Genomic DNA, 24,311 nt, shown 5'->3' with positions numbered 1-24,311 from the left:
GAAAGAATCCACCATCAGAGTTTAACTGCAGGGCTCTTGTTGTTGTTTTTCTTAACAATACCTGGAGGAATGTGAGAGCTTCCTCTGGCCTCCTATTGTTGAGATACAGTAGTAATGATCACCCACATGCCTGGTCCCACACTTGGCATTCAATTAGCCCTCAAGGAAGTTTCAAGGGTATAGAGAGCGGCCTGTGAAAGCCACACCTCCTTGTAAAGTTTCCAAATGTGTCACGAATGTCTTTGGGTTTTGTTTTGTGAGGGTTTTCCAGTGATGTTAAAGATAGAACCAGGGTGTTGTACATATTAAGCACGTGACCTATCATTTAGCTACATATACTCCGCCTGGATCACAGTTTTAAAAATATGGTTTGACAAATTTGGTTTCTTGAGAGACTGTTATTTTGTTTTTGTTTTTTAAAACATTTGCTTTTTATTACCGATTTATTGTTCTTGTTGCCATCCAAAGGACAAAAATAATAAAACATCAAAATCCTGAAATTACTATGAAAACAGTCAGAGGGGGCTGTGTAGGTTCTAGTTGATTGAAAATAAACAAACAATATAATTTGTGGTTATTTTCTGCTAAAAATATAATTTGGATACATATCTACATACATAGATATCTTATTGAGGAAGAAAAACCTTAGCACATATATTTTTTTCTCTATTTATTGTGCTTAAGCGGATCATTTATAGTAAGGTCACAGCCAAACATAATGAAGCCCAGATTATGTGGTTTAAAAATAATCATAATGAAGGATATACCTGAGACAGAGAAATTCCTTTCTCAGGTAACAGCTTCCAACCTAATGCATAAGCCACAACTCTGAACGCCTCCAACCTGGCCAGAGCCTCCCTCGGCACGCTGATGTCCCTCACATCCCAGGAACACCTTCAGAGGGAACTACACGTTCATTCGCTCTCCTAACACCCTATTTCTCCTCTGTGCTGTTGGTTTACTAGTACAGACCAAAGCTGAATGGTCACATTTCCCTCCCTTCAAAGCCGAACTGGCACTAAAGTATGAGATGGTTTACAAGTGCCCAGAGGAAGAGGCCAGTGCTTGGAGTCTGGAAACACGCCTAAGGACTCAGAACGAGTTAAGCATTTCTTTTTCTAGAAGACACTTGGACTCTGATATGGCATCATGTTCTACTCAACACAATTTATATTTCCCAACTATTAGTATTTAGTTTGCTTCAGTGTTTCATAATTAGATACTTTCTGATACCAAGTGGACGCTACCATTTTCTTAGTTCATTAACTTAGATTTCTGACGTAGAATTCGTTTTATGATCTACTGTTGGGCCAAAATTATCTCAGGGCCTACACCTCTAGGCCTGTAGGACAAAGAAAAAGCCTGGCTCAAGTTTCAGGGAACCGAGTGAGGATGAGACAGCAAAATCTAGGTAGACACCCCTCCAGCCAGAGAGAGGGCTTGGCTTGTCTCTCATTGGCTGGAGGTACCCCCACATCACACGATGTCACTTAACCTATATAAGCTGATGCTCACAGTAATAAACTGAGTTCGTGCTTTGACTTGACTCCCTGTCACATCTGACTGTCCTGCGTCATGGTGGGGCAGAACAGGCGGATAGCACATTGACCTTTCCCTGGAAAATTAGAAGGCTAAGGAGGCCTGGCAATCTACATTAGAGTAACCTCTGGAAAGACAATGTCAGAAATAGGTAGGTATGTCCATTTTATTACATTTTCATTGTACCTCCTATTGACAAATTTGGATAAGGCAGGGTAAGCAAAATGTATCTGACAATGGCTTTTATTTGTATATATTTATCATTGATAAGATTAAAAATTCCTATATTTATCTCAGGAGGTTATGTGAATGAGTATATGCTTGAATGCACAGTTTAACAACTGGGCTACACTCTGCAATGTGTGCAATGTCACATAAGATATGCGACTGCATGACGACCCTAGACGATTGTGAAGTGTGTCATAAGATATGTCACTGCATGACGATCTTACACTGTACTTCCACACAGATAGCTGTTGTGTGAGTAGTGTGGATTTTTAAAAATTTTAATGGCATTTATTTTTTAATGTCTTTGTTTTTAAAAATTTTTGAAATTAAATAAAAACATCACACACCAGTAACCAGAGCCAGAGTCCATACAGCTCAACCAACTTTGGTGTGTAACTTTAGGGAATTGCTGTCGCATCTGCGGCACCATCACTAAGACAGCGTCACTACACTATGCTCACGTGACAGTACACACATGGTGCTCTAGCCTGACAGGTGTGTGGATGGGAATCTTACTATTGGCATATCAAAGAACAGGTTTTGCTCTTAGACAATGCAAAAACATACGGCCTTTTAAAATAAGGAGCATAGCAAAGGAGGTAGAAAGTTTCCTCCGTAACAGGCTATCTTTGAGCAGCTGTACAGTGTGGAAGAACATCTGAATTACTTCAGAGATCCCCAAATGGTTGGATATAGTTATATACTTAACTGCTCTAACCCTGCGAGGATGCAGAAGAATTGACTGGACATAAGGACATGCACACACGACAGTGTTAGAGTATGGTGTGGGCTAAAGTCATGCTCGGGGTGGAGTCCACAGGAGGAAAGAGAGGGGCTGCAGACTGGCCTGCCTGAAGAGGGAGAAACATCCCGCACTATTCTCCACAGAGAGAAAGGCACTGCCAGCTCTGCTTGGATAATGCTCAGCTTCTGTGGACCGAGGGTTGGTTCACAGAAAAGGAGCTTATGAGGGAGAAATGGTGCGGCCACGTGGCTGCCTGGCACTGGCACTCAGATTTCACACAGGTGCCAACAGAGCCAAGGGACGCATGCAAGCAGATGTGAAATGGGAGACTAGGAGAGGGGTTCAGAGATGTGAATGACTGCCACTACAGAAATGGGCAGAAAGGCTGCTTCAGATGCCAGCACAGGCAGTCAGGTAGAAAGGCAAGGGCCCAAGACAAGGAGCTTTCCAGAAAGAGATTCATAAGAAAAGCTCTGGTCTATATGCTATATTCAACTCTGCTGACACAGATATTATATAGTTAAACAATAGTGTTTACATCTAAACTGCACCAACACTGGGTATATGGCCACTGTGAACATGAAACTAATTCCACATGTTTATCTTGCAGTCCAAGACCATGGGAAACACCCGAATATTTACTTTCTGGATTGTATTCCCATAGACAGTTACAACTGCGATGATACTTGAGCCGTCATAAAGGCAGACTTAATAGTGACACCAGACTTCCTCCTCTTGTTTGCCTTTTAAGAGGGTCATTAATAATGGTAATGATTAGCCATCTCAGTCATCGCTCAATCCAGACAGCAGGCACAATGGTCCTGACATCAAGTCTGACCTGTGACGTAGGTGCCTTTAAACCTTCTAAGTGAGCCTTGATAAGTCCCTCCACACAATAGGACTTCCTATTGTAAACATCTGTTTTCTCACATGAACCATGTTCAGCATGTTAAAAATAAGTTTCCTTTCCATATCAGTTTGTAAAAGGAACAATTAATCAAAGTGTGAGGCTCCAGGTTCAATTCTCCCTCGCCCATTGATGTACATTTCCATCCTAACCTTCTCAGGGAGTCCAAAGTCTGGTTTTAGGGAAGGCAGCTATTAAGTCCTTAAGAACACAATAAAGCTTTTCTTTCTCAAATGGTAGATAATAATGCCAAAGATATTGAATGCAATTTCAAAGGAAAGAAAATATCGAGCCAAAAGCTATGCCATGTGGAGTCTATGAAGCCAGGTTCCGAAGTCCAGGACGCTGTTGCTTTTTTCATTAGAGGCCCTCCAGAGCCAAGCGAACACGCATGAGCCTCAGAAGAGAAGTCTCAAAGCAGTCTACTCAAAAATCTTAATCCTGCTCCTCCTTGCTCACTTGCCATCTGATGGATGGAAAATCCAGCCATCTGAGCTATTTGCTAAAATAATGAGAAGCAGATCTGAACCACGATCAGGAAGGGCAAAGGGAATTTATCTACATTCAATCCAAAATGAAGCAACACTCCAGAAGGCTGCAATCAAAGGGATTCAGAGGTCAGGAGCATGCTGAAGGGAAGGAATTCACGATGACTCCAGCACTAGCCATTGCCACAAGGAGGACACAGGGCTCCCTGATGCTGTGGTGAAATACCTGAGCTAACACCGAACTCACAAGGAAGGGAGGCTCATTTGGACTCATGGTTTCAGGGGTTACTTGGCTCTGTGGCCTTTGGGCCTGTGGCAAGACCCAGACAGCATCATGGTGGTAGCATATTGCAGAGAAGTTCTCACCTCAGGACAGAGAGAGAGTGACAGAGGGAGGGAAGAGCTGGGGTCCAAGTATCCCTTTCAAAAGACACCCTTCCTTCCATTGGGGTCCACCTCCTCAGGGACACCCTTCTTTCCATTAGGGTCACCTCCTCAGGGACACCCTTCCTTCCATCGGGGCCCACCTCCTCAGGGACACCCTTCCTTCCATTGGGGTCCACCTCCTCAGGGACACCCTTCCTTCCATTGGGGTCCACCTCCTCAGGGACACCCTTCCTTCCATTGGGGTCCACCTCCTCAGGGACACCCTTCCTTCCATTGGGGTCCACCTCCTCAGGGACACCCTTCCTTCCATTGGGGCACACCTCCTCAGTGACACCCTTCCTTCAATTGGGGTCACCTCCTCTCCTCCGGGTTCTACCATCCCTCAGTGTCACAGGTTAGCAACCAAGAGTACTTCCAAACCATATCAAAGGTAGAGCGGCAGAGCCGTTACTGGCCTCGCGTCTCCCTCTTATGCAGATAACTAAGATCTCTCAGAAAAAGCTTTTGTTCCTAGAAGTACCTGGTGTTGACACAGGACCAAGAAGATCCCAAGACACCAGAAAGAAGGAGTGTCAAATCTTCATGTCAGTCTCCTCTCTCCCTTCACTGGTTTCCTAGTATGCGCTGTGGTTGATCCAACTGACACAGTCCTGGGTTTCTCTTGATGCTCATGGGTGCTATGTAAGAGGCCTCCTGTCTGCTCTCTTTAACGCAGTAAGAACTTGTCACAAGTAACTATGAGCAAGGCAAAGACAGATGATGAAGCCAACTGATCCCATACCAGCCTATTTACATTTCACGTGGTAAATGGCAACTGTTTTGGAGAGCTCGGGGTTAGAATGTTTGCTTGTAAAGTTGAATTAAAATTACCAAAAATGGCACCTAAGTTTGTCTTGTTTAAAAGGTATGTTGTCGGCCAAATGGTGCTTAACAACTAGTAAGTCTTCAATAAAGATTCATTGGATGATTAAATGAATTGGTAAAAGATTATCCCATTGAGCCAGTCCTAAAAGCGCACACACACACACCCCTTTATGTCTTTTGGATTCTGTGAAGCATCATGGGAAGATCACAACAAACACACACACACTAAAGCCCTTTGGTATGCAGTCCTAAAATACTATTTTGGACTACATGTATGGCATCATTTCAAAAATGGGACAGTGGCAATTCTAATTATCAAATTCACCAGTAGGACTATACTTAAGAGCTCTTTGAAACAAAACACGGTCTTTAATATTTTTCTCAGTAGGCAACACAGCTCACGAAGTACCTCTGGTGCATATAAGTTTCAACATCTTAAAAAACAAACCAACAAAAAAGAACATGCACTAGTCTGAAATACCAGCATTTATTTGCTACTGAAAAGTGACAAAAAATGAGAAAGTATCCCTAAGAGATGGGGTAAAGAAACAACCATGAGTTCTTCTGCAAATGCAATGCTGCTTCAAAAGAAACACCGATGATTGGCACTGACCGCTGAAGGCACCATGTGAAGGGCGCTGCCTTCTAGAAACACTGACCACTGACGGCACCATGTGAAGGGTGCTGCCTGCCATCAACACTGACCGCTGATGGCACCACGTGAAGGGTGCTGCCTTCCAGCAACACTGACCACTGATGACATCATGTGAAGGGCGCTGCCTGCCACCAACACTGAGGCTGATGATGTCATACAAAGGTCACTGCTTCCCATTACCACTGACCACTGGTGACATCATGTGGAGAGGGCTGCTTTCCATTGTCTTAGAAAGGTTCTGAATATTGTTTGCTTTGTGAAGCTGATATCATTAGGAAAAAAACTATTCTAGAGTTTTCTATTGACTACAGCTTGCCTGCTGACACATCCTATCTAAAAAACAACACAACAAATCATTATACAGATTAGCCAGAGTTATTTGAAACATAAATATCGTCTGTGCATTTCTTTCTACCTTTCAATACTTGTGGGGACATGTGACCTGGAGCTGACAGTGTCTTCTGGAAATGGTGTCCACATGTCTAGGGTTCTCCCCTCACACATGTACTCTGCCATCTTCCTCAACCAAACCATCCAAATTGCATTCAGATTTTTGTGGTATCATAATAACTTCAATATGGGGTATATTTTCAACATTCTGGTAAGACTCCTTTCTTTCCTGCCTCACCCTCCTCTCAAATTATTTCAGGTTTGAATATTTTATTTTCATGTCTCAGTTGGATAGCACAGAGTCCCATCACATAGCATTCACTTGTGAGGCCAACAGATGCATCATGGGGAATTGTGAACTAGCATGTCAGAACCACACACTGTATGCGTCTTTCAAGACACAGGCTGTCTCAACAATATAATCCCAAAGGGAAAAATGCAGTCCAATTAAAAATAAAGAGTATAACAAGAAGTATTCAAATTACTATTTGAATTCATTCTTCAGGCTATGTGCTTTTTTTTCAAATATCTTATATCCAACAGACACAAGTACACACACCTCCTCTCACCACATTAGGAAGAGAGTTGGAAGAGGGTGTGTGGAGAGGCAGGTTAGAACGTCTCCAAGAAGAAGGAAGGGACTAAGCCTTTCAACTGCTTACATGGTGAACATACTCATGTATTTCTACAGGACTCTGCTCTTCATGATGAACACACTCATGTATTTCTAAAAGATGCTGTTCTTCAAGACCTACACCGAGAACACACTCACCCTAAGTTCAACTCCAAAACCCACATGGTGGTGGGAGAGAGCCAACTCAGCTAAGTTGTCCTCTGACCTCCACACATGCATGTAGCATGTATGTACACATGTACACACATGCACACATACACACACACACTTAAGAATACAGATCAGCACTACATATAGTAAAGTTAAGTGGTAAATTTCATTCTAACAAAAATCAGTTTTCAATTGTTTTTTACCTAGGACATAAAAGAGAAAAAAAAAAAAAAGACAAGTTGAGAGAAATTGCAAAAAACAAAAAAAAAACCAAAACCCTCTAAGTTGATAGTACACTTCCTCAGTCCTGATATTCCAAACCTGCAGTGGGTGCCTGAAACTCCGGATAGCACCAAACCTTAGACAAACATACTTTTATATACAATATGCACTTGCTATATAAATAGGTGCAGAAAAGAAATGGACAATAACTAATAATAAAATCCAAGAATCATAACAGCAAACATAATAAACACTGCAAATGCAGTCTCTCTCTTGTCAAGACAATATCTACATATTAATACTTTTGGTCTGTAGTTGAACACAGAACACAGAAATTCAGAACCCACAGACAAACGGGATTCGGGAAGAAGGATCCACTGAGACTTAAAATTTTTAGTTTATTGTGTCTGGGGGTACATGTGTGCGTGTGCATGTGTGTGAGGTGGGGCGATGGCATGTCACAGTGCACATGCGGAGGTCAGAAGACAACCTTGTGCCATCAGTTTTCTCCATGAACATTTACCTGGTCTCTAGGCAGAGAACCTGGTCTTCCAAGCTTGCACAGCCATTGCCTTTACCTGCTGAACCATCTCATCTCACCAGCCTCGACAGCACTGCTGCTCCTACTGTTTTTAATTTAAAGATTTATTTATTTTATATGCGTTATTTTATATACGTTGGTGTTTTGCCTGTGTGAGGGTGTCAGGTCCCCTGGAACTGGGGTTACAGACAGTTGTAAGCTGCCAAATGGGTGCTGGGAATTGGACCCAGGTCCTCTGGAAGAGCAACCAGTGCTCTCAACCACTGAGCCATCTCTCAACCTACTCTTTGGACAGGAGTTTATGTTACCCTTTGCACTGGGTGATACAGATTACATCGCTTGGCCTGTACTGCTTCTCCTCTCCCACCCTCGGCATTCTCCAGTCTTCCACTGGATAGATACTGGCTATGTACCAGTCCTTAAAGTCCTAGGGATGTAAAAGGACCCAGGACACGATTCTTGCTTTGGAGTACGGCAGAGAGATGGACAACTACCATAAAGGTAATTAGTGCAAACCAGCCCCAATGCAGACCTGTAACGTTTGCCACTCTACCCAGCTGTCCCCATCAGCTCCTCTCACAGCCTCTGGGGTAGGACCAGCTTGTCCCTTACAGATACAGAAGCATCAGTTCAGAACAGCTGAGGACCACGGTGACTGTCATTTAGTGGTTGGCCTTAAACTGGAGATTAACCAAGGCCTTTGACCTGCTAAAGTAAATTTATGAATAATCTGACCACAGCCCAACGTTCCTTCTCTTGCTACAGTTAAGCATCTCCGATTCTGCTACTGAAGGTCAACTCGACTTATAAAAGAAAATTGCCAGTCTCTTTATAGAATTTGCAACTAAAAGTGCCTTCCCTTTTTTCAGTGTATTTATTAATATTTTAGGTCACAAAACAAAGATTTTTCTTTTTTAAAAAAAATAGATTTTTATGACTGTAATGGTTTGAATGAGAATAGCCCTTGTAGGCTCATATATTTTGATGGTTGGTGCCCAGCTGGTAGTAAGGTTTGGGAAGGACTGGGAGGTGTGGCCATGTTGGAGGAGGCAAATCACTACAGGTGGGCTTTGCCCACACCATTCCAGCTAGCGCCTGCGCTCTCTCTCCTCTCCTCTCCTCTCCTCTCCTCTCCTCTCCTCTCCTCTCCTCTCCTCTCCTCTCCTCTCCTCTCCTCTCCTCTCCTCTCTCTTTGCCTGGTGTTTGTGGATCAGATATGAATTCTTAACTACTGCCCCACTGCCATGCCTGCCTGCCACCATATTCCTGGCCAGCCATGATGGTCATGGAATCTAACCATCTGGAACCATGAGCACACATTTTCTGAGCAGATGGGTTGGTTCCAAAACCTAGGCCTACTGCACCAGTGTTAGAAGTGCATTTAACTATAGAAAGCTGAGGTTTTGGCTTGTCTGTGAAATGGAGAAGGACACAGTATTTAGCTCTCGTTCGTGCCACATCTATGATGAAATGAGATAGTTGGGGACAGCTGTGTCAGGACCAGGCAGGCCCTGGGGAACTTGTCAGCGGCAGCACTGTGACTTTCACAACCATTCTTAGATCTAGGTCTGAAGCTGGGTTTGAAATCATTTTCCCCGAAAAAAACCACCACAAAGAGCTGAGTTTGGAGCGCTGGTTTCCAAGGCGCCTATTATTTCTCCGTAAAGGAAAGCACAGAGGCCATGCCGAAGGCCCTGGTCCTGTGCACATCTATGAATCACACAAGCGAGGTGCTTTCATTTAATGGATTCTGGTTAGAATCTAACTCACAGACTCACTTTTCCCATTTCATTCTGAAACGGCTCTTCTAAGGCAGAGGGCTTTATGAACTATTATAAAGAACTCCGTGAACATAAAGAACTATTCCCATCACTTCCAGCAAAGCCATCTCAGTGCCCTAACCTTTGAAGCGACACTAAAATTTAAGAACATCGAACAAATTAAAATGACTGAACTGTTTTCTCTGGCAGCCTTGGGAAGGATTAGCTAATCTAGAGGCTTTCCTGCGATCACTCAGACTGTCAAATGACTACCTCTCTGCCTCTCAGAGATTGAGAAGCCCATAAAAGCAGACTGGGTACTACATAAAAATAGACTATATACCTATTTTTAAAACTGCTCAAGGAGGGGAAAAAAAAGTGCCATCATATGACACTTTTATTATGGCTTAAAGAAAAGGGAAACAGCGTTTTTGTAAAAACACAAGCCTCTTTGATGCTTTAAAAAACATAGATAGCCATGTGATATCTCCCACAAACCAAAGCCTGTTCAAGCGGGGCTTGTGGGTCCTTACCAGTTCCTGCGTGTCTTCCTGTAATGGCAGAAATGCTGCTTCTAGAATAGCAGTCTGGTCAGCGCTCAGCTTCTGCCACAGTCTGACGAGAAGGATCAGCAAATGGGTGGCGCTCCTCAGGGCAGCGGAGGACTGCAGCAGCCTGTCCTGGTTCTCCTCCACCGCATCTGCTAGAGCCATCACCTGAAGACATGACAAACTTCAGTTAGCAATGGTTACACCGCCCCCAAGCCCTCAGCAAGTTGCATTTGGCACACTCCTGTTTCCTTTAGAACAACTTGATGAACTCTGCCTTCCACAGACGCAGTTAGGTCGGACAATAAGAAGTCATTTATCCAGTAGCTTCCTTCTGTGAGAAAATGTCTCAAGTAGTTCTAAATCCATTATGTCCAGCGGCGGAAAGACCCACAAAATCAGCTTGAGAGGGACACTGTTCCATGTGAGCTTCCCTACCCATGGTTCCTTCACTATGTAGGATAGGAGTACTCGAGAATGAACCTATTCCAGTCTTTTAGAATTAGCTATGAACACTGATCAAATAAAATAAAATCAAGTGACTATTTCTCTGTGTTTTAAATAACTTCATCACTTTCTCCCAGAAAAGAACTTCTTTTAAATTTGTCTTTATAGATTAAAGACATTGAGATATCCAATCTTTCACATATGTAAAAGTCAAACAAGGTTCAAACATCTGATCAATTTGAAAACTGTCATTTTAACACAAACGTCAGACACCACCCCACAGGGCATTAAAAACAGCTCAGGGTGTGTTAGGTTTGCAATGCCAAATCTATTTAGGATAGAAATTGGCAGGACTGAATAGAATCTGCCTTAAAAATCTCTCTTGAATAATCTTGTGGAAAAAGGAACTAAGGCAACAATTGGGTGGAATATCCAAGTCTGCCCATTGGTGTTTGATTCTATTTTATTTTAATGTCTTGGTGAATTCTGTGCTCATTAAAAGTAATGAACTGACTGGCCCAGAGATTCACGGCGTCTATAGTCCCCCAGAGCAGGAAGAGCCAACGCTGGAGTAATAAACTCCTTCTCAACATCCCGGCCAGCTTGAGGACTCAGATGAGATTCGGCAGTCTGGTGCAGACGATCCGTTCGGTGATATTTCATGGCTTATTGACACTGGCCCAAAGGGCTTGCTAAAACATCATCATTCAAACGAGTACAGTCTACAGCTGTGTGGTCTCTCAAATTCCATGTGGGGAGAGGGGCTCTCCAGGGACAGTCATCAGAGTGTCTGGGGGACACTGGAAACGCGATGGGAGTGATGGGAAGACGGCACAACCCAAGAACTTTGCCTGAACAAGCCGTGCGCACCAGGATTCTTCACCATGTGACCAACATCTTAAAGGAGTTACAGAAGTCAATTACAGTTCAGTCAGCTCTCCAGGGAGCCATGGTGTCTGAAGCAAGGCCAGCAACACATAAAATGAACCACTTACTGTGTGCCTAGGACTGTGCTTTCCTCTGGCATTTTAAAGTAGACAAGAGCATATAGCCCATGGGACCTCATAATTGTTTAAAAGAAAGAGTACATACAGAACCAATTAGTGGGAAGAAGTGTTATTATAATAATGTTCTAATTGTGCAGAAAAGAAAGTGTGAAAGAAGCTAGCAAGGGACTGATTACGATGGACCAGAGTTAATATCCCTGGGCTCTATTTTACTCAAATGGGGTTGGAACGCATCCCTTCCCCATTACTTCAAGGAGTCCTCTAGAAGAGATGGGAGAGGCCATTTTGCTTAATTGTAGCACCTGAAATCGTATGCACCCTTACCAGGACCACAACCACCTTGGTCTCAGTCTATCCTTATGCTCCGTCCTGCTGTGAATGTTAACAAGCAGGCCTCATGTGGAGCAATGACACTGCCGGAGATGCTCACTGTCCAAAGGTGAACTCATAGAGAGATCAAGGTCATGAACAGCTCCGAGTACCAGGTATGTGCAGGAATTTGCAGAATGCACTCTAGGGGATGCACTCTGCCCTCTGCACCAGAGGTAATGTTAATCATTCTCCTGCTCACAACTGAGAAGGGAGGCCTCCCAATACACAGGTAGCGGGAAGGTGCCTTCAAGGGAGGACATAATCCCAGTAAAGCAAAGGAGAACAGACTGAGGAAGCGCAGTGAGGAGGAAAATGAAGCGGTTGTTCATGGGGAAGTTCAGGTGGAGAGCAGGCACTTAACTCCAAAGACATCAATAGAGCACTGCCAGGCATAACAAAAGCTTGAGGCACTCGCTCATGGGACTTCAGGGTACCATGTTCCATGTGTGCTCCTAACTACCCGGGGAAAATACTAAGTGTAGCAATGTGTCAGTCCGTGGCCCCACCCAACTTGCTAAACACAGCTGTGGTGAAAGAAGGACCTAGCAAGACAGCAGCTCAAGTCACAGGCTCTTTCCAGAAGAAGGCCCAACTGCAGGAATCTGGGAGAAACTCCTTCTCTCAAAGGTCCTGTCTCACAGGGTCTGCTTCTGTGCCATTGTTGAAAGAGACTGATATCCCCAAATGGTCAAAGAAATTGGAGAGAAATGGGAGAAACAATGTCTTACGTAAATTACTCCCAAGGAAAATCTTTCTGAACTACTGGCCAGCATGAAATACTAAACAGATCTCTGTGTTCTCAATTTAGTTTTGCATGTAACAGCCAAGTTTACTTTGTTCTCCATCAGAGCCAAATGAAGTAAGCAGAATTAGCATATGAAAGAGGTTTGGAAAAACTAACCCATCAAGATTCAGATCTGAATGGCCAAGCCCCAAAAGATTTCCCAGATCACCAGGAAATAAGAAGCAATGCCAACCAGCTTCTAGGACTTAAGATTTGAGGGAGAGCAATCTCCTTTTTCAGGGTCCCCCACTGTCTGAGAAAGTTGTGCATTCCTGGTATACAGAACTACAGAGGGAGGGCTATAGGAAACAGTAAATGCTAACGAGTTCAAGCACAATGTACCATGGCCTTTGTTTTGCTTTTTCAAATTGATGGTTTCCAAATAAAATGGAGACCCCAAAGGACATCTCTGTCCAATGCCCATATCAGTCGATGCCAAAGTAATGAGGCAGAGGCCCAGGGAGCTGCAGGAAAACACTCAACTCATAAAGCGAGTGTGAAATTAATCCCAAATACTTCCAGCTGCCAAGACAGGCTCTAAAATTGGTTACAGGAAAGCAGCAGCAGCAACAACGGAGTAGACATGAATCATGCTATGTGAACACAGACATGTCCAATTTCTCCACCTAAGCTAGTCCAATCTGCCTCCAAATCTCACGTGTGGCACGCAGAATCCTACTGCGCTGCTGCTTGGATGGGAACTGCTGAGGCTGACTGCGGTCCAGGTACTGTGAACTCAGAGCCGTTAGCATCCACCACTCAGTTGTCTTGACGGCTCTCTGAGACAGAAATTACTGACAGTCCCCACCCCGTCCCATTTCCCATTCAATGATGAAGAGAGGAAGGCTTAGCGCCATCTGCGCACACTGGCCAGGACAATGAGCAAGGGCAAGGATGTGCCAGGATCCCACCTGTGCTTTCTGCCTTCCCAGTAAGTGCCCTGTGTTTGAATAGAAACACAAATGCCCACAGGTGACCCCATAAAATCTGTAGTGGATCCTCCTTTGGAATATGTAGGGTAAGCACTGCTTATATATCATACCTGTCACAGACATCAGGGCTTTATATTTTAGCATTGCTGGGGCTTTCAACACAAGACTAACTGAAAATGGCTGCTCTCTTCCCAAAGTGAGACACTTAGGCACTGCCCATAGTCACCAAACTAACAGTGTGTAAGAATGTGATGGTGATATACTGTCTTCTTCTCTTAGCAATGGGAATACTGTTACACTCTGTATAGCTCAGAAACATGAAAGCTAGACAAAATACTAATTTTCCAGGCCACCTTCATTAGTGATGCTATTCTTTTTTAAAGGATGAGTCATCTATTTTTCTATAAACCTCAAGTTACAATGTTTTCAATAGTCTAAACAAGCCAATGTTTGTAATAATTGTCAGTAGTTTACTGAAGCCTTTCTAGGAACCAAGTTCAGGCGAACTCTTTGCAGGGATTAGCCCCTTTAATTCTCAGAACAACCCTATGGGGTAGAGACTAATTATTGGCTGCATCTGAAGAATAAGGAAAGAGGGTTGCAGGAAGGATCGACAGTAAACAGCATAGTCAGATTTCATAATCAAGCCAGAGACTTCACCAGGAAACCCTGCTGTGCTGACTGTCTACTGTCGCGTTGGCTTCTGTATCGGCAGGATGTACATCAAATTCTTTCTGGTGCCCCCGTGGCAGCTCTCAGTTTCGCCAAACTTCAATATTCAACATGGTTTTAGTTAGATCTTTTCCAGTAACCAACCAACGCAGGTGAACAAGTTAGTCAGGGGAGCTCCACGCTGCTCCCAGGAAAGGATGGAAAAGGCCATGCTGGAACACAGGGGCCTGGGAACCAAGCAAACAGGCCTTCCCCTCCTGGCAGCGACATTAAGCATAAATTTAATTCCCTTTTCTGGGCTCTAGTTGCATTATCTTTAAAATGTGGGAAACATGATCTCTAAGTATCCAATTGATTAAAAAGCTTTACATTCGTGTTAGGTGATTTACTCTCTGGAGCTGCCCATCCCACATATTCCCTTCAAACACATGAGCCTTGCAGACTTGGCACTTCTAAGGTATGAAGTAACATGGAGAATCTATCATGCTGCCTCATGCCTGTAATCCTAGCACCTGGGAGGCTGAGGCAAAAGGATTTTAGTGAGTTCCCAAAATTAGCCTGAACTATAGTGTAAGACCCTGTATAGACAAACAAACAAATAAATAACCAAACAAACAAATAAATAGTAGTGGCACTATTTTTCTGTGGCTAGTTCATAGTATGGTAGTTCGAATGTAATTGGCCCCCATAAGCGCTCGTAGGGAGTGGCACTATTAGGAGGTGTGGCTTTGCTGGAGTGGGCATGGTATGGTTGGAGGAAGTGTGTCACTGTCGGTGTGGGCTTTACGGTTCCTGGTTCCTAATGCGCAACCTACCACCCAGTGTCTCAGTCCAATTCCTGTTGTCTGCAAGATGTAAGACTCTCAGCTATCTCTCTAGTACCACATCTGTCTGCACACTGCCATGCTCCCTGCCAGGAGGATAATGGACTAAACTTCTGAAATTGTAAGCAAGGCCCCTCAATTAAATGTTTTTTTTATAAGAGCTACCACGGTCGTCATGTCTCTTCACAGCAATAAAACCCTAACAGAGACACATAGCATTATGATACTTGAGTGAGAGAGAGAGACAAAAGAATTAACAATGACTAACAAGGATATGGAGAATTTTGAGCTGCAGGAATGTAATATGGTAAATATAGGAAGAAATCTGGCAGTTCCTCAAAAAGATAAACACTGGCACATTTCCTACCCAGCAATTCCATTTCTAAAGTTACCAACAAAAGCAATGACAATATATGTGAACTCAAATTTTTGATCATAAAATATGTTAAAGAGAGTCACGTTACTATAACAATTACCCAAGAAAATGGACATATAAAAAAGGAAGGTTTATTTTAGCCTACATTTTTGGAGGATTCTATCATGATATGCTACTTGGTCCTATTGCTTTGAGCTTATGGTAACCCATGAGGGCAGATGTTGGAGGAGGGTTCCCGGCAGCTTAGCCCTGAAATAATCACACAAAAACTGTATTATTTAAATCACTGCTTGGCCCCTTAACTCTAGCTTCTTATTGTTTAACACTCATATATTAGTTTAACCCATTTCTATTAATCTGTGTATCGCCACGTGGCAGTGATTTACCGGCAAAGTTTTGGCATGTCTGACTCTGGCAGCAGCTCCATGGCTTCTCTCTGAATCTGCCCTTCTTTCTCCCAGCATTCAGCTTAGTTTTCCCCGCTCAGGTAAGTTCTGCCCTACTATAGGTCCAAAGCAGTTTCTTTATTCATTAATGGTAATCACAGCACACAGAGGAAATCCCACATCAGGCAGAAGCACTCAGTCATATAAAACCATTCACTTCGGCAAGGAAGCAAAAAGATGAGGAAGAACTGAGGTCCCATTATCCCCTTCAAGGGTGAGATGGGGAGCTAGCAGGCTGGGTGTCCCCAAACATTCCCCTACCTAAAGCAGTCAGTGTTAAGACACAGTTCTACATGTGATTGATTACGTATGCTGGTGACCCACTTATGATGGCAAAAAAAGAGAACCCGGATTCCTCGCAGTGCTGGTGACAACAGTGATCAGAGTTCCTGAAATGAAGTAACATTTACACACATATACACACCCTCACATGTACATACACACAGGCACACACGCGCGAGCACATGCACCGCGCACAACCCCCCCACACACACACAGGGAAACAAGCAAACAAAATCTGTCGTTTTTCCTCTCTATGAATCTTTTAGGATATCCAGATTTTCAAATTAGACAGTGGCGTGCAGGCTGGACTCCCAGCAATACGGGGGCAGGGTGGGAAAATCAGAAGTTCCCAGCCAGCCAGAGTACATAACAACAGCCTGTAGACAGGGCCTGGTTCTCTTAAACACTTGTGGGTTTTCTTTTATGATTTTGCTTTCTAAGAAAAAGACATTTATACCTTACTGTCTGGCAGTACATTTTTATGACCAGACTACATGGAACTGATATACAAGGCGATGCATGGAGTTACCTGGTCTCATGTGGCATGACCAAGAGCTGTGAGTATTTCTACAGCCACAGCCTGTGGGAACTCTAAAGCGACTGTCCTTTTACTGGTTGTGCCTGCCCACAGTCTCTGGCACATGGAAAGATTTCCTTGAGCAGTTGATGTACCAAAATAAATAAAAACTTCTGATGACTCATTGGATGAGAGCATCCACAAAGATGACAATGAATCAGAGTACCACACAGCCTGCTCGGTGCAAGTGTGCCTTTCAGGTGAGTAAGAACAAGGCCTGTCATCCCTAGAAAACTTTTGTATGCTGTGTGATTTATTAGGCTGACCATAGTTTGTAAATAACCAGGATCAACATTCACATCTCCTACATGCAAAGTATTATCAATGATTGGTAAATTCTTCCAAGTCTTTACTGCTATCACTGCATGGCAGGTTAAGGGACCAGAAAAGTCTTTGTCGTGGGCTGTCTCGGCAACTACAGGAAGTACACAGCATCTCAAGCCCTACTCACCAGAGCTCCTCTGTATTCTGTATTCTGTCAACTCCTCCCATCACCTATAACAACCAAAAATATTTGCAGACATTGCCAATGGTCAATGATCTCAGAAAGTTGGGATCTGTAGGAGAGAGGCCACTTGTTTGTCCCGGCTGCCCAAAACCAAAATAATCACACAGAAACTATATTAACTAAAACATTGCTTGGCCCATTAGCTCTAGCTTCTTATTGGTTAACACTTATATCTTAATTTATCCCATTTCTAGTAATCTGTGTATAGCCACATGGCTGTGGTTTACCTGCTAAAGTTCCCTCTGGCTCTGGTGGGGCTCCATGGCTTCTCTCTGACTCTGCTTCCTTTTTCCCCAGCATTCAGCTTAGTTTTCCCCACATAGCTCTGTTCCCCTAAACTCTGCTATAGGGCCAAGGCAGTTTCTTTATTCATTAACCAATAAAAGCAACACATAGACAGAAGGACCTCCCACAGCAGGGATCCTCCAGTCTAGAGTCCATGACACAGACATTCAGGCACCTGGTCTCCCAGTCAACACTAGAGACTATGAACTACCAAAATGACTAACAGAAATAAGTTCTGTTTGATGGTATTACAAATTTTATAATTATAAATAATTGTGGATATTTGACAGGGTCTAGACAAATATATCCATACTCTCCTTTGCAAGATCAGGAAATATGAAGCCAGTAATCCACTTGTGGATGGGGTCCAAGTCCTGAGTTTAAATAATCCTAGGAATTGCGCCTTTAAGGAAACTTCATGATACTCAATATGATACAAGTATTACGTACACAAATAAATCCAGAGTTGCACACTGGGAAGAACAGGTAAGTGACCTACCTGCCAGCCGAATCCCCCATTCCCCAGATTCTGTTCCCTAAGGACCATTCCATAGACCTTGCCCTCACACATCACACCTCATTATCCTTCCCACGGCCAGTCCTACCCCCCAACTCCGGGAGACCTCACCTGCTCAGGAGTTAGGTCCTGCCTCCATCCTGGCAGACTCCCTTGACTCAGGTGCAGGCCACACCAGTGAAAAGAAGAGGCAAGTGATCTACCTGCCAGCTGAACCACCACACTCCCTAGACTCTGTTCCCAAACCCATTCCAGCCCTCAAGACCCCATCATCCTCCCTGAGGCCAGCCCTTCCCCAACTGTAGGAGACCTCACCTGCTCGGGTACAGGCCATACCAGTCAGAAGAACAGGTACAGCCCACACCAGTGAGAAGAACAGAGACCCCCAGCTGTAATGAAGGCTGAGATAACCACCAGAAGGCCAGCTCCCAGCTAGGACAGAGACTCCCTCCAGGGTCAGAGGTCATGCCCAGCCACCAGAAATCTGGGTCACAGAGACCAGAAGACCAAAGAGGAAACAAAAACCCAGGAACAAAAACCTATCCAACAAAGACAAACTCAGAAATCAGAACCTAGACCTCATTATCCCAAAAATACACTCAACAACAGCCACGGCCCTATGGTACCACCAGAGCCCAGTTACCCTACAACAGCAAGATCTGAATATTCCAACGCACTTGAAGCATAAGAAAATGACCATAAAGCCAACATGATGAAGATGACACTGGTCCTTAAAAAGGAAATGAAAAACTCAAAGAAATCAAAAAAAAAATAAATAAATAAAAGCAACCAAAAAAATTGGAGGAAATCAATAAATCCCTTAAAGAATGACAAGAAAGTCAAGGAAAAAATAGGTAAAGGAAACCATTCAAGACATGAAATTCGTAATAGAAGCAATAAAGAAAACATGAAGTGAAGGAAATCTAGAAATGAAAAGTCTAGATAAGCAAACAGAACCTACCGATGCAAGCATCACCAACAGAATACAAGAAATGCAAGAGGGAATCTCAGGTGTTGAAGATATGATAAAATAAATAGATTCATAGGTCAAAGAAAATGTTGAATCTAAAAAGCTTCTAACACAAAACATCCAGGAAATCTAGGACACTGTGAAAAGACCAAACCTAAGAATAATAGGAAAAGGTGATGAATCCCAGTTCAAAAACCCAGAAAATATATTTAACAAAATCATAGAAGAAAATTTTCCTAACATGCCTATAAAGGCACAAAAAGCTTACAGAACAGAAAATAGACTGGATCAGAAATGAAAGTCCCTGCATTACATAATAATCAAAATGTTAAACATACAGAACAAAGAAAGAATATTAAAAGTGGCAAGGAAAAAAAGGATAAGTAAAATATAAATGCAAAAATATTAGATTTATACACAACTTCTCAATGGCGATTATAAAGACTAGAAGGGCCTGGCCAGAGTCTTGCAGTGTTGCGGGAGGTCTTTCCGCTCCTCCAGCCAATAGCCACTGAGATACCAGCCCACTGGGGCATAGTCTCTCTCTTTAAAAAAGCAGCCACTTCCCTCCTCGCTCTCTCTTTTCTTCCTGCTCTGTTTCTGGCGACTAGACTCCTTCCTGATTGCGCAGAGGGCTGTTGTCTGGGACAGTGATCTGTAAGTTTTTTCCCCTTTTAATAAATACCACCCTATTAATCATAATTCCAAACTGCTGTGGGATTGTTTGTGAATTACGCCTTCATTGCAGACTCAAAGAGACCATGGATGCCGGTCAATACTACTATACTCTGTAAAACTGTCAATCACCATAGAGAAAACAAGATCTTATGACAAAGTCAAGTTTAAACAATATCTATCCACAAACCCAGCCCTATAGAAGGTACTAGAAGGAAAACTCCAACCCAAGAATGTTAACTACACCTAGGAAAACATAGGCAATAGATAATCTCACACCAAAAAACTCAAAGAAGGGAAACACACACACAGAGACACTATCACCACCACCACCAACAACAACATAGTAACAGGAATTAACAATGATTGGTCATTAACATCTATCAATATAAAGTAAACCAATTCACCAATAAAAGGACACAGGCTAACAGAAAATATATACATATACATATATATCAATACAGTATCTAAGAGGAGTCCCAGCAAGGGCCCAGGATCAATAGTGTAGCAGAAGTCAGAGGCCTTGGACCAGACCAATGACTCACTGCAATGAGCACTCACAAGTAAAGATGTTATTCTTTTTTTTTAATATTTATTTATTTATTATGTATACAATATTCTGTCTGTGTGTATGCCTGCAGGCCAGAAGAGGGACCAGACCCCATTACAGATGGTTGTGAGCCACCATGTGGTTGCTGGGAATTGAACTCAGGACCTTTGGAAGAGCAGGCAATGCTCTTAACCTCTGAGCCATCTCTCCAGCCCCAGTAAAGATGTTATTGATTGAAGGGTATACTGTGTGACTCACTGTGCCACACTACAGCTTCCATGATGAAATTTTTTTCTTTTAAAATTTAATTTATTTTATTCGGGGGGGGTTATAAGGGTGGGATGGAGAGATGAATGAGATCAGGATGCACGATGTGAAATCCACAAAAATCAATAAAGTGTTTTAAAAATAAAAACCACACTGGGGTGTACAATTACTTTTGCTTTAGGAAAATTCTTGTGTTCTACAAATTGCTCTTTTTGTCATTCATCTACACCTATGCTGCATGTTGGCCTTATAGTTATTTGAGTCTGGAACCCCTGCAATGATCAGGTACATCAAACATCAGAAGAAACCAACCTCTGTACTGATGAAAAACCAAATCCAGGCCTGTCATTTGGCTCTAAGAGGGTTACTTGATCTCTTTTTGCATTTATTTCTCCTCTGTAACACACATGCTTGCCACAGCACCTAGCACATAGTAGTCATTTTTGTCAAAGCACCTAGTACATAGTAGGTATTTTTGTCACAGAATCTAGTACATAGTAAGTATTTTTGTCACAGCACCTAGCACATAGTAGGCATTTTTGTCACAGCACCTAGCACATAGTAGGCATTTTGTCACAGCACCTAGCACATAGTAGGCTTTTTGTCACAGTGCCTAGCACATAGTAGGCATTTTGTCATAGTGCCTAGCACGTAGAAGGTACACAACAAAGGCCAGAACTAGGGAAGAAGTTTGGTTCACTAAAATCACTGTAAAAGCAATAACATTCACTGGACAATTACAATTTTCATTGTTCCAAGATGAATTTTAAGTACTATCTTCTTAGTGATGTTTGACCCAGTCAAAATATAGTAGATAGCTATGTAATTTTCTAATATAGATCAGAATTTGATTTTTTAAGATTTTATTTATTTATTGTGGTGTGTGTGTACAGAAACTAGAAGACGTTGGGTCCCTGGAACTGAAGTTACAGGAGATAATGACCTGGCCAATGTGGGTGCTAGGATCCAAAATGATATCTTCTGGAGAAGTAGCAAGTGTCCTTAACTGCTGAGCCACCTCTCCAGTCCCCAGAAATATGTTTAGATTAATATTTAATTATTTCTATTTTTGAGATTATAATAATTATATGAATTTTTGCCTTTCTTTTTATCCCTGTAAACCCTCCTAGACACACCTCCTATTCTTTCAAATTTGTGGCTTCTTTTTTGTTTGTTAATTGCTGTTTTATACATGTGTGTATATATACATGTATGTATATACTCCTAAATACATAAATAGAACATGCTCAATCCCTATAATGTTACTTGAATGTGACTGCTGCCTATTGCATAACCCATCAGTGTGCTCCTCCCTGGGGAAGACTATTTTTCTTGCTCTCAGAATTCCTAAGATGCCTGTAGGCCTAAGGGGAAAATAGTGGCATGCGCACCTTGGTGGTCATCAATAGCTCTATAATTGGACTAAAGACCTAATCAATAAGAGAGAACTCACGCCTAGTACTGACCCCTAGCCAGCTACCCAGGAGTGGTGAAGTCATGGATCTAGAGGAAGAACGTATATAATTCACACTTTTGTAAGCCAACATAAACCCTAGCTACCTTAGTATCTGTCCTTACAGAGAAGCACAATCCTCACCCCTCATCAAGGAAACTTCTCTTTGCAACAGAGTTGACTATAGAAAACTATAACCCATCAAAATGCAGAGTTCTGCTGCCCAGTCCCAGCTGAGGCATCTGCAGTACAACTCTCACACCTGCGGCTCAGGGTTCACTGTGGAAGAGGAGGAAAAACATTATAAGAGCCAGAGGATCCGGGAGTTTGCGAGAGCTGTGTCTCCTAGAAATGTCAGGAGCTCCATCTATAAATTCTTACCAACATGGCTGCTTCAACGAGAGCTGAACAAGGACGACATCAACCGACAGGCTAATAACGTGGACAGCCTCAGCCCTAATAATTTTTAAAGGGTTCCAAAGATAGTTTTGGTCTTGCTGTGAACTTTCTATCATATAGCTTCTTCAATAAAAGAACAACACAAAAAATAGAAAAATAAAAGAGGGCAAGAACAAGGAAAAAGATTGATTTTTTTCCCCCAGCAAAGAAAAAAAAATACGAACACAAGTAAGCAAATGGTACAGGATCTTTTCTGAAAATGCCCAAACGTGGGTTAGACTAGAAGAGATGCTCCTTTAAGAATCATTTCTTTTCTTCTCTTTACACAGTTTAAGTGGGCCACAGGTAGGTTAGAACACTTGAGAGAGATGTGCAGTTAAAGCTAGTTTTTCAAATTATTTTTTACCTAACCTAACCCATGAGGCTGGTGGAGTTAATATCCCGATAGTGTTGTATCTATTTATAAGAATTCTGAATCCGTTTCAGAACAGCAAAGCTAATGATAACGTTTACCATTGTGAATAGCTAACTCACATGGCTTTTTGTTTCTTTTGTGTTGTTGTTTTAGGAGTTAAGGTTTCTCTGCAGTTTTGGAGTCTGTCCTGGAACTAGCTCTTGTAGACCAGGCTGGCGTTTAACTCACAGAGATTTGCCTGCCTCCCAAGTTCTGGGATTAAAGGTGTGCGCCACCACCACCTGAATGACATTTTTTTTTTAATTATTGGTATTAATTCCCAAAACTTGGATGAAGAGTTGAAAGCATTTCTGCATAACAGGCACTAGTTCAATCACACAGTTGTAAAGCTGGGGAGAGAATGTCATCATGGTAAAGAGGCACCATGTCTAGTGAGAACAGTCAGAGTTCCCGAAACCTCTTCCTTTCAGGTCTCTAGCTTCCTTCTGCAGCCACCATTTAAACTCCTCCAAGAACAATTTTAAGCACAGGCTCCGACAATCTTCAGAGTATGAAGACTTGATGCTAAAACAGATTACACAGGTGGCACATGCCAGACATCCGTTCAGCAGGAGCCCGAGAACAGCAAGCAAAGCTCAGGGTTCCTAAGTTGTTTCCTTGTCTTCAGCCATTGCCTGAACAGAGAACAGAAGTTCCAGATCATCAATATGACTTTGGTGAGTTATCAACTAACTATCCAAGCTTACCTTCTACCTACTGGAGAAAACTCAGAGTTGATTCTGGTGACAAAAAGCATCAATTCACAAGAAAGAAAGAAAGAAAGAAAGAGAGAGAGAGAGAGAGAGAGAGAGAGAGAGAGAGAGAGAGAGAGAGAGAGAGAGAAGAAAGAAAGGGGGGAGAGAGAGGAAGGGAGGGAGGAAGAGAGGGAGGGAGGGAGGGAGGGAGGGAGGGAGGGAGGGAGGGAGGGAAGAAAAAACAAAAACCAATGTGTTGGATCACACATTAATCCCAGCATTTGAGAGTCTTCATCAGAAAGATCAGAGAGCGCAAGGTCAGACTGGAATACATAGTGAGTTCCAGGCCAACCTGACCTACATCATGAGATCCTGTTTAAAAATCCCAAAAGAAAACAAGAGAGATGAATTTTCTACCAGTGACTACTCGTCTCTTGCTTTAATTAAACTTTCCTAAGAAAATATTACTAGTAATGTCCACAATGACATTTTCCATAAAACATCAGACCAATGGTTTTTCAAAGGCTGTCATTAGAGTTTTCACTTATATGTGGATATTAGCTGTTAAGTCAATGATAAGCAAGTTACAATATGTAGAACCACAGAGATTAAACATGGAATAAGGGACTGGGGGGCAGACAGATCTCCCTAGGAAAGGGAAATGGAATAGATAGTTATGAATGGATGTGGGATGGAGCTAGAACAGGAATATCAAATGGTGTGGGGGAGGGAAGGTGAGGAAGAGAAATAATACAGAGACC

The 24,311-nt window shown here is 42.7% G+C and overlaps 1 protein-coding gene across 3 annotated transcripts in view; it reads right to left on the bottom strand.

Annotated features, from left to right (window-relative positions):
* The window catches only part of Bbs9 (Bardet-Biedl syndrome 9), a 426,177-nt gene that overhangs the window by 78,612 nt on the left and 323,254 nt on the right, over positions 1-24,311 (bottom strand). For all 3 annotated transcript variants that reach the window (XM_057766969.1, XM_057766971.1, XM_057766970.1), the window contains one exon: positions 10,044-10,226. In XM_057766969.1, coding sequence (XP_057622952.1) covers positions 10,044-10,226 — 183 coding nt within the window. The remainder of the gene's footprint in view (positions 1-10,043; positions 10,227-24,311) is intronic.

Source organism: Chionomys nivalis, chromosome 4 (assembly GCF_950005125.1).
Source record: "Chionomys nivalis chromosome 4, mChiNiv1.1, whole genome shotgun sequence".
NCBI lineage: Eukaryota > Metazoa > Chordata > Mammalia > Rodentia > Cricetidae > Chionomys > Chionomys nivalis.
This window is presented reverse-complemented; position numbering and strand designations above follow the sequence as displayed.